Consider the following 10,957-nt stretch of genomic DNA (forward strand, 5'->3'; position numbering starts at 1 on the left):
CTTTCCACCATGGGAGCCGGGATAAAAACTTTGCGGATACAGTGGATCCGCACACTGGTGTCTTGTAAACGGACCCCCTAAAAGTGAAGAAAGTTTTGCGGATACACTCGTATTCGTTGTCGCGTAACCGGAGTCACAGTCTGCTAAGTTATTAAAAAAGATCTCAAAACTATTTTGAGATCACAGCACAGTCTGCTAAGTTATTAAAAAAGATCTCAAAACTATTTGAAATCATCCAATCATATATATATATATATATATATAAACTGAAATTCAAACAATGTTAACATTTTCTCTTTTTGTATTAAAATTATCTTAAAATATCTACAAGGATCCCCCCCCTAAAAAGACATGCAAATCTTGGAAACTAGCAGTGAATCATGAAGGTAAGTGAATGGCAGGTGTTTCAAGAGTCTGAATTTCAACAATTTAAAAGGTGAATTGTTTTGCATGTTAAGCACGGGTGTGTTGAGAGTGTGTGTGCGTGCGTGCACCATCACCTTTGAAGTCTGACTGAAAAACAGTCTGAAAGATTTACGACCTGGTTCTGACAAGAAGGGAATATTGTTCTCTTTTAGCTCTTTGTGTGCAGGAAAGCTTTGCCACCTGAATGCTGGACAGATGGAAAGAACTTTCACTTCTTGATGACGGTGTTGGTTATGAGTACACAAGTCACAACATTTAATTAGACATACTAATTTGATCCTGTGGTGTTAAATAGCTGCTGCCTGATGATCTGCATGTGAACCTGTGACTGATGAGGAACTGTCACACCTCAGGCAGGTGTAGAAATGTAAAAACACCTGGAAATCAGCAGCAGGATGAGTCATCCACAGTGGAAATATGGAAATGAGGGAAGCATTTGATGTGTTCACTGCAAATAGAAGCTTTTCAGTGTTCTTTTTTTTTTTTTTAAACTGTAGTCTAAATATATTATTCATTATTTGTCAACATGCATGTTTCTGAAATAGCTCTGGAGCTGTCGCCCCACCAATATACAGTTTCTCTCCTGGGAATCTGCTGTCAGCTCTGATGGGCTTAACTGCTCCCACAAACTCTGACAACAGGAAATTATGAGCAGCCTGAACGTGAGTGAAGGTTTCTCAGTCTGAGCTGTAAAAAGAGCTGCTGGTCGCAGATTTTAAACAAAAAACCATGAACCTAACTAGAGCTTGACCAATTAATTGGCCGATTAAAGCCGTTAGCGAATAATTGGTAATCATCCAAAAGTTGGCCAACGTTCACACATATTTTTTGGTTATAAAAAGCAGAGAATATTATCTGGGTTTTTTAAGGTCCTTGTGTTGGCGGTCCAGTAGTGAACGCTCTGACTCCAGTCACCCCACAGCAGAGTGAAGAGTGAAAGCTGACGGATGATTTACTGAACTGATCGGTTAACTGGTTTGTGAAATAAACAACGTCTCAATAAGTTTCCCATGAAGTGCCTCGTTGTGTTAGTCATGCTGGTCTGATGTGTTTAGCTCGTTCTCCGTCCATGCTTTTATCGCTGTCGCCACATTGACCGGATGCCACCATCTATGATGCGACGCATCAACGCACGTCATTACTAAAGTGTTTACGTTGACACGTCACCCCAGCACTAAAAAAATTATCCAATCAGCTATCATAATATTTTATTCCCTAATGTTGGAGTCGGCATCAGCCTCCCCAGAAAATCCATGTCGGTCGGCCACAAAATGCAACTAATGATTTTTGAATATTAAACCCAGTTAGATTTGTTCTGTCTTATGAACTGTTCAAATGAATTGAGAGCAGAAGTTATGATGAGCTCTCATACCCACCACATTTCTTTTCATAATGATGTTGTAGAAAACCTAGACAATGATTTAGAATTCTCTCACCATTATGTGCATGAAAGTAGACAGACATAATTACCGCGGCTGATCATTTCTATTAATCAGAAAGCATTTTGAGATCATTTTTTTCATTTCAAGGCATTAATGCAATACAGATCTGCTTAGTCAGCAGTGAATGTTTCAAAACACTTTTTATTGACCCTCATGACTGTAGAGCTAACTTGTACTTTTTCTTGCCACTTGGTTTCTCTCTATACGGCAAACGTGACCTCTGAGGACTCAAATACCATTTTGCATAGCTGAGGCATGCAATACAGCCGCTTTGTAATTAATTAGCTTTCACCGCTCACACAATAAGAGTGATCAATTCTTAAACCCACGTTTAAGCCACACACGGTTTGCCTCACTGTTGCTTGGAAGTTGCATTCCTTACATTTTCAAATTCAAACAGACAACGTCATAAATAGATGCTTTCACTTTGAAAGAGAAAGCAGTGGGACTATAATTAACCTGAAACCATCATACCGGTTATACTTATTGTTGTACATTAAAATAGTTTATACATTTAGTTTATCTGCATTAACTACTTTTACAAATACATTTAGTCTTTTGTTCTATATTTTAATGAATCTAGGGCCTACGTCTTTCTTGTTGATCATAATTTCCTCAATTAAACCAGTCGAACGAATGACTCCACAGTAGTTCTAGTTTCCAATCATAGCTCGTCGGGATGAAGAAATATTCTACCCGACACTGGAAGTTGCAAAAGTCCTGAATAATTAGTTATAGAAATATTAAGCGAAACAGCAGAAACTTGCCTGCCGAGAAATGTCACATAGTTCAGATATACCCCGATGACTGTCATGTTACAAGCGGTCTCTGGAGGCGTGACTGTCCTCTGGTGGGATGTCACGACTCCGGGACTAAACATCAGAGTTCAAATGCAGCACAGGAACAAAAAGGTCAAAGCAGAACAGGTGACCAACAGCACTTACGTCACAGGTGTATTGCACCTCATCGACGGCGTATTTCTCCTTGAAGTGCTCCTTTGGAAAGATCCTGTCAACGGATATAAACACAAATGAAGAAGGAAGCACAAACCACAGGGTTTTAAGATGAAACAGCTGCTTGTAACGGCCGAAAAAACAAAACGTAGCTCAGTGAAGAGCCGACCAGATCAAAATTGTGCACGAGGAGAAAATTGTTGTTTACTTGATTAAAAAAAAGGCTTTAAATGATCCATATAAGGAAAGAGAAAACTGTCACATTGTCAGCAGCTTATTTTTAACTGTTCAATAATCTGACTGATTATTTCACGCACAACCCAGCTGTGCCAGTCTGCAACAAGCTCACACATTAGTCCACAGCAGCTTGTTGTCCGCTCCCAAAAAATGATCATAGCTTTTTTCGCTATTTCTTGTCTTGTTTAACTCACGTTTTGCAATAGTACAGTCCAACAATAAATGCAGCTTGTAGCCGATATGTCCAATTTATTCACCCAGTTGTCTCTTGTTTAGTGTGAGAATACTTGAAGAGGTTTTTGTATCTGTGTAATCTCGTCTGAGGAGGTTTGTACAATTACAAAAATATTAAATCTGACATCATTCTCGGCTGCAATTGTAAAAAAAAAAATAGAATCTTTAAAGGTGGAGAACATGCCATTCAGGCCTTTAAGTTCCAGCTGTGGACCAGCTGCTGATCATTCTTTGTTGTGTACACAGCTCTTTGAGGATTAGTGAGACTCACTCTCCCATCCAAGTAGCATAGCTTTCAGGCAGTTTAGGAACAAAAAGGATGGATTTCCCAGAGTCCACATCAATGGCCCCGTAGCATTCAGCCTCCGTCACTCCAAAAGCCCAGTGGAAAAAAGACTCCTGCACAATTGATAGAAACGGTCACAGCTTTATAGAGTGTTGAACAAAGTATTACCAGAGAAACGTATAACACGTTTATTCAGAATGATGTTTGATTAAAAATCCTTTTTCTCCCGGTGTCTCCTGAATGCTCGTGCTGGACCACAGTACCTGAGAATGACGCCGTCTCATTGCTGTTCGGAGGGGAAATAGATAAGAGAATGAATACTAAACTACTGACCACTCACCTGCCTGAAGAGGACATCTGTGTCCGTGCAGTATCTCTGCTTCTGCTCTCCTCCCTGCAGCACCACCACCGACTTTGGCACCACTCCGTCTTTGGCTTTCAGCCCCTGGCACAGCCGGCTGCGGTTCTCCGCAAAAAGGGCAGCAGACACCCGCAGGGTGTCGTTACCCAGCCAGTAGACAGGTCTGAAAGGACACCCAGACAAAGGATGTGAGTGGAGTGGTAGCTGGAGAGACGGACGTTTGATTGGAGGGTTTTGGGGCGAGATTAGAACTGGCCTGTCATGAAGAGAACAAACCTGGAACAACATGCTCAAACCGATGCAGATCATCCATGTCATTCACTGACTCTGAAATTAATACATTCAAACTGTAGGAAATTTAGGCCATTTACTGTTTTTTTTTTAATTTTCAGTCTGAACTGCAGAGATTGTCTTTATTACATTTTTCTAAATTATAAAGATGTCTGGTCCAAAAGTGGGATTTTTTACAAAGCAAACTCAATTTGAACAATCAAAATGCATTAGATTGTGTGACTACATCACAATGCTGCACTGCTGGACTTTAATTGATCCAAAGCACAAAAAAAAGTTTTGCTCTCCATCTCTGTCCTCTCCTTTTCTCTCTCGTCTATCCTCTAACTCCAACTGGAGCAGCAGAAAGTCTCCACCTCTGAGCCTGGTTCTGCAGGGTTCTTCCCGTTAAAAGGGAGCTTTCGCTTTCCACCATCGTCTTTGATTGCTCAAGTTGTTCTCAAACAGTTGGGGTTTTTCTCTGTAAAAATTGCCTTGAAATGACTGTGTTGTTTGTTTCTGGTGCCATAAATAAAATTGAGGTAGAGAAGTAGTGGCTGTTGCAAAACCAAATAACACTGTAGAGAATCCGCTGCTCTTTCGCTCCTTCAGTTTCATCTGCTCACCACTTTATTGTTCTCCACTGTGTTAGAAAAACATTGTGTGAATGCCTCCGTGTTTCACTTCCTTATCCACGATGTGCTGCATCATGGATAAATTTATTTCTGTCCCTCTAAGGCCAATCACAGAGGTTTTTCAAAATGAGTATTTACATTTAAAATTGGTGTATTTGTTTCTGTTGGGAAAGTTTAAAAAAAATAAAAATAAACTCAGAAACATCTTTTCTCTTTTCAGCCGGGAGTGAAGACCTGGAATGTTTTCAGTTCCATCTGGAGCAAATCCTCTGGGATTTGGTCAGTAGATTTCAGCCCGAGGAGGTGAGTGAACCGCAGCCCAGCCAGCCCTCAGAAACAGTTAAGACATAAGATAGACAGCTTTGTAACAGATAGGTCCTGGATCTAAATCGTGATCTCTGGCCGTGGTTTCACTGATAAGATAAGAAAAAGAAAAAAAAATACACGACGAACCATCTGATTCAGCCTGGACCGAACCAAAGGTTAATCCACAACCTTGGTGAATTACATGGTTTAAGATTTTCTGTATTATATTCACACTGCTGCCAGTTTTTCCAGGTATGACTGTGAGGAAAGATCAACATCACAGTGGACGTAGCAAATGTCGCCGTTATTGAGTTAAAAAAAACAAAAAAACAGCGCACTAAACATCTCAAGGGAAGCCTTGCATGTAAGGAACAAAAGTCCTCATGTAATGTTTGACCATATCAGTGAGTTACTGATTGAACAATGTTTATGGTGTGGACAAGGTTTGATGCATTCATGAAGATTATCTGATGTTTAAACAATTGACATCACTTTGTTTCTTTTTTTTAAGTGTCTCTAATCTGTCCCACCAGCTTCAGGCAGATGTACATATGCTGACTGCCGACATTTGTATGACGATAACAGCAGATTCTTGAGCAGCTTTATCTGGGGGTCACAAGAAGGTAGTCTGTAAAATACAGAACCTGCTGTGTTGAGAAATATGAGAAGTGAATGGAGATTTGTATTCACAAGAAAAATGAACTGAAAATGGCAGTTTTGTTTGTTAAAGGTAATTTCCCTGATTTATTCAGACTGTCTCAAGCTATTCTCTAGGCATTCATGCTGTGATTTAAATCGACTTTATGAACTCTGATGACATCCACAGATTACAGACACAGTCTCAAAACCTTTAACTTTCAAATTTAAAGAAAAAAAAAAGACACAAACATGATAATAATACGATAATAATACATAAATTGATTATGGAAACTTAACCACAATCAAACATAAATAAGAAGCACAAAAATGTGTAGCTTAAGCATGCATTTCTGTAGCTAAGATATCAACCACATTAAAGAATAATAAATGTAGAAAAAAGTCAATTTGTGATCATTTTAGTAAGTTGAAATAAGGCACCATAAGTTGTACTGATAAGATCACAAATAAGACGTGAGAGTAAGGGGGCTGTCTGAGGAGTTGAACTATTTATTGCTGACTGTCATCGCAGATTTCAGCGCCGTTATCTAGAGAAGAAAAATAATGTTTGATGGACGTTTTATAAAGGAATCCGAGCATAAATACATTGTTTATTCTTGTTTTAGAACATCACCACAGACTCGTATAAGTTACAACTACTACAGCTTCATAACCGGAAACCTGCCTGACAAGAGTCCGCGCGCACAGGTGATTGACGTGCTTACGTAGTGACGGGATTAGAGCTGACACGAACCCGTTAATTACACGACCCCGTGCAAAAATAATAAACTCATTTTGATCATTCACATCGCGACCGTTCTTGCATTAGAAAACCGAACTCACTGTTGTGCTGCAGCCATGACGATGCCCCGATCCAGACTGTCATGTGACGATGGGAGTCACGTGACTTATACGCGCCTCCGACTCAGCGTCCTCCGCGATGCATTCAAGTTTTCAGGAAATAATAATTTCAGGAAAATTGTACTCAAGTGGCGCTTTTTGTTTCTTTTTCTTTTTTCTGCCTTTTTTTGTCATTTTCAAGTGGTTTACAGCGACACCAAAGAACTACATGGGGATAAAGAGGATTTGAAAAATGATATGTAAAAATAGATTTGAATATTCCAGTCAAATCATGCTTCTGAAGAATCTTGTGAAAAAAAAAAAAAAGTCCGTAAATGTAATCCGATTCCTATAAAAAGAACGCTGAACAATAATACGTAAGTAATAACAAATTAAATAAAATTCTGAGCTGGATGAGGATGGCTGGATGGGTTAATTTAGATTTATTTCATTTAATTCAATTTGATTTAATGATTCGGTCTGACCTCACAGTGAGAAATCCCAGGTTCAAATACTGGCCAGGCTGTGTGTTGCATGTTCTCTATGTTTCCTCCGGGTCCTCTGATTTCCCTCCACAGTCCAAAAACATACATGTGGGGTTAAGTGATTGCCCTAAATTGCTCCTATGTGTGACTGTCAGTGTGTGTGGTTGTCTGTCTCTCAGTGTTTGCCCTGTGATGGAATGAGGACCTGCCCAGGTGTATCCTGCCCTCGCTCGGTGTCATCTGAGATTGGCACCCAGGGACCCACAGGATTAAGCGCTACAGAAGATGGATGGATGAATATTCAAGTGAGTAAGTATACAACGCTGTATTGTCGTACAAAAATACAATAGAATTTTGTTTGGCAGCCTCTTGTAGCAGCATCACAGTCACAGAAGTATAGATTAAAATGTTAAAGTTAAAAGGTGACATAAATAACAACTATTAAAGTGCTAAAAGGTTAAAATGTTACATACATAATAAAGTGCAGTCACATGGAATCAGGTTTCCTGTATCAGTTTCTTCACAGCCATGGGAAAGAAGCTGTTTTTCAGTCTGTTGGTGCAGGCACTCATAAGGAGTCTGCCAGAGAGGAGGCTGGAGAATAGGTGGGCTGGGTGGGCGGGGTCATCACGGATCTATGTGGCCCATTGGAGAAGATGGCTGGAGTAGATTTCCTGTCGGTGTGAGAGTAGGGGGCCGATGATCCATTGAGCCGCCTTGATAACCCATTGCAGTTGTTTTTTTCTTGCATGCACTGCAGCTCGGATACCACGCTGTACATCCATAGGTCAGGACATTCTCTACTATTCACTGGAAAAAGTTTTTCAGCAGTGGTGGAGGGAGTTTGTTCCTCCTCCATATCCTCAGGATAAAGAGATGCTGCTGGGCCTTTTGAATGATGTGGGTGGTGTTCTCAGGAGGTCCTCTGAGATAGAGACTCTTTGAATTTGAAGGTTGTGGCCCGATTGGACCTCTTTCCTGTATGGTGCCTTGTTAACGTTGCTGATTAGCCCTACAGTGGTTGTGTCATCAGAAATTTGAATGAGGATGTTGGAACTGAGGGTGGTGATGCAGTATTGAGGGGACAGTATGTACAAGACTGGACTCAGAATACAGCCTTGAGGATCACCAGAGTTGAGGATGATGGTGGAGGATGTGGAGGTGCCCATCCTGACATGCTGAGGGCTGTTAGTAATGTCAGGTGGTAAATATAAGATTCAAAAGAAATTGCATAGGGATTAGGCTATACAATGCAACTAAATGTGGACATCACATGACTTCTCTTTCCTTTGGTTGGGGCGACATTTTCTGTTAAACATTAAACAAGTTCAATTAAAAAGAGAGAGAGGGTAATTAATACTTCTGATCTTGTAGGGTTACTGTGATATTCTGCTTTCTTTTCTTTCTTCTAAACCTTTGCATCATGTGCTGACAAAGTGAAATGATCCTCTGTCATGAATATGAATGAGCCTACACTGAGGGAATTGATAGAATCTCACCATAATCTGTAATCTACTGGGGGCAAAAATGTGTTTATATTTTCTCATGCATATCGAGCAGAACAATATAACTTCATTTGTTGTTCCAAAAGGTTTTACTGATGTTTGCCCAAAAAAAAGCTTGCCATAACAGCAGTGCATTGTTAGAGCTGGTTCCTAAAAAAAAAAATCATATATTCTCTATATACTAAATCTAGGGTGTCAAAAATATGACCCTCGACCAAAACCAGCCTTCTGCAAGCTCAATTTCAGCCCACAGAACGAGCACACAGCATGAAGATTTAAAAAACAAAATCTTACCTTTATTTGTCAAGTAGCTGCTGATACTAATTTATTCAAAAGGGATCAGACTGGGGTCACCCAGTGATGCAGTGGTTTTCTCCTCATTGCACCTGGTTTTAGTCCAGGCCGGGCTGTGTGCAATGTCTCTAACACAGTCCATAAACATGGATTTGAGGCTAATTAGTGACTTTGTCTATTTGCCTCAATGTGTGATTGTGAGTGTGTGGTTGTGTATTTCTTTGTGTTGCTGTCCAGAGTGCACCCTCACTTTACCTGGATCAGCTCCAGAGCCCCACAACCCTAAGTTGGAGAAGATGGATGGCAGGGACAACACAACACACATACTGAAAGAATGATTATACAGCATCAATGTAATGGTGATTTTGTGAAAACATGAGTACGTCTGAAGAAATCTGAGAAGCCACAGGCTTTTTTCCAACATTAGCCTGAAAGAAACATTGTGACAAAATTGGATTTCAGATCGTTCATCATATTCATAAACCTGAAATAAGCTCAATGGCATTAGTCGCAATTTGGTTAGTATGTGTTTTTGGAACCTAATAATGTATTCTGCAGTCTGAGATATGTATTGTAGTTATGGCAGGATGTTGACGTAAAATTTATTTTCTTTTAAAATGTTAACTTTTTTAGGTTTAGTACAAACACGTTTAGTTAAATATAGACCTTTTCCAAACTGTAGTCATAATTCTTTACACTAAAACAAAGGGAATCGTTTGGAATAGTAGCTAAAAGGCTCAAATGAGATCAACTTGGGTTGTTTCTCTGCTCGACAATGAGTTTCATACCCCTGTACAAGGGATACTTGATTTTTTTATTTTTTAACAGCATGAACTAGTGTTATGAGTAATTTGCATCTCTAAAATATACTTAAGGGATTTATTTAAGTCCACAGACGGAGTGAAAAAAAAATCTGATTGATTCATGAAAATACTAAGAGCTAAGTAATATGAAAACAAAGTGTGTTTTGAGGCCTTCAGAGAAAATAAAAAAAAGACATATTTGGAATTGTTTGATGGTGTATTTACTGTAACAACAGCAGGGGGAGATGGAACTCTCTTTTACTACAGTGCAGAGGAAGCTTGAGAAATAATTAATTATTACTGGTGACTGCGGATGATGCAGGTGTCTCTAAACAATGTATCATGAAAGACAGCATCCAGACCTGGATGACAGACTGTCATCCAGGTTGGCACACAAACCATAAAACATGAGCAGCTTTCACGGTGTTAAAATGAAAATGTCTGCTGACAGGGTATATAGCAGCAAGAAAGTTCTTTTTCTTCTTGAAGAAAGTTTTTATTGGCTTGATAAACACTTACAAACCTGGCAGACGGAAGTTATCCCTCTGTAGTATGGGTTGGAGTATTGTGGACCAGACGAGTATTAAGCAGTTAATCAGAATAACTACTTGAAAATGTTATTTATTCATATCTGAATTCCTCCGAAGGAGTTCTCTGATTATTCAGACTTGGAAAATGAGCGAAGAGTACTCACAGAGATTTTCAGATATTATAAATAAAGCTTATAACCTTTCTATCACTTTTTTTTCCCCGCTTGTGTGGTCTCTGAACTAAATGAGGCCATAGCTCTCAGTAAGTATGCAATAATTTGAACAAGAGGCCGTTTCACCCTGCACTCATTATATTCGCGTGCATACATTTGGCAGGCTGGAAAGGCCAGAGTGGGATCCCATTATAGTCTTTTTTTTTTGGTCAACGAATATATCAACCAATGGTTTCTTTACCTTCTTTCCTACTACACTGGATGATTAAACCCTCATATTTCATGCTCCTATTTTTTTTTGTATCCCCTTAAGTGTTTCTGCTATAGTACAAAGGAAGACTCTTGGAACGCCAGGCATCGAACCACCACTAAGTGCCAAATCCCCTGCATCCTAATTTTTATCTCCAGAGCCAGATGTACATTGTGCTGATACACTTGAACCGCTCAGCTTTGAACTTGAAACTTCAGGCCGCTCCTCCAGGGTTTTGGACAGTTGCAATGGAAGGTTGGCCATCTTCAAAGACACTGGGACATTCTGTGC

The 10,957-nt window shown here is 39.7% G+C and overlaps 1 protein-coding gene across 1 annotated transcript in view; it reads right to left on the minus strand.

Annotated features, from left to right (window-relative positions):
* Window positions 1–6,706, minus strand: part of pepd (peptidase D) — a 22,459-nt gene extending 15,753 nt beyond the window's left edge. Inside the window, exons 1-4 of the mRNA XM_080493593.1 lie at window positions 6,630–6,706; window positions 3,919–4,102; window positions 3,564–3,691; window positions 2,813–2,876 (exon numbers count right to left, since the gene is read on the minus strand). Coding sequence (XP_080349719.1) covers window positions 2,813–2,876; window positions 3,564–3,691; window positions 3,919–4,102; window positions 6,630–6,646 — 393 coding nt within the window. The 5' untranslated portion in view covers window positions 6,647–6,706. The remainder of the gene's footprint in view (window positions 1–2,812; window positions 2,877–3,563; window positions 3,692–3,918; window positions 4,103–6,629) is intronic.
* Between the last annotated feature and the right edge of the window lie 4,251 nt (window positions 6,707–10,957).

This window comes from Lipophrys pholis, assembly GCF_963383615.2.
Source record: "Lipophrys pholis genome assembly, chromosome: 2".
NCBI lineage: Eukaryota > Metazoa > Chordata > Actinopteri > Blenniiformes > Blenniidae > Lipophrys > Lipophrys pholis.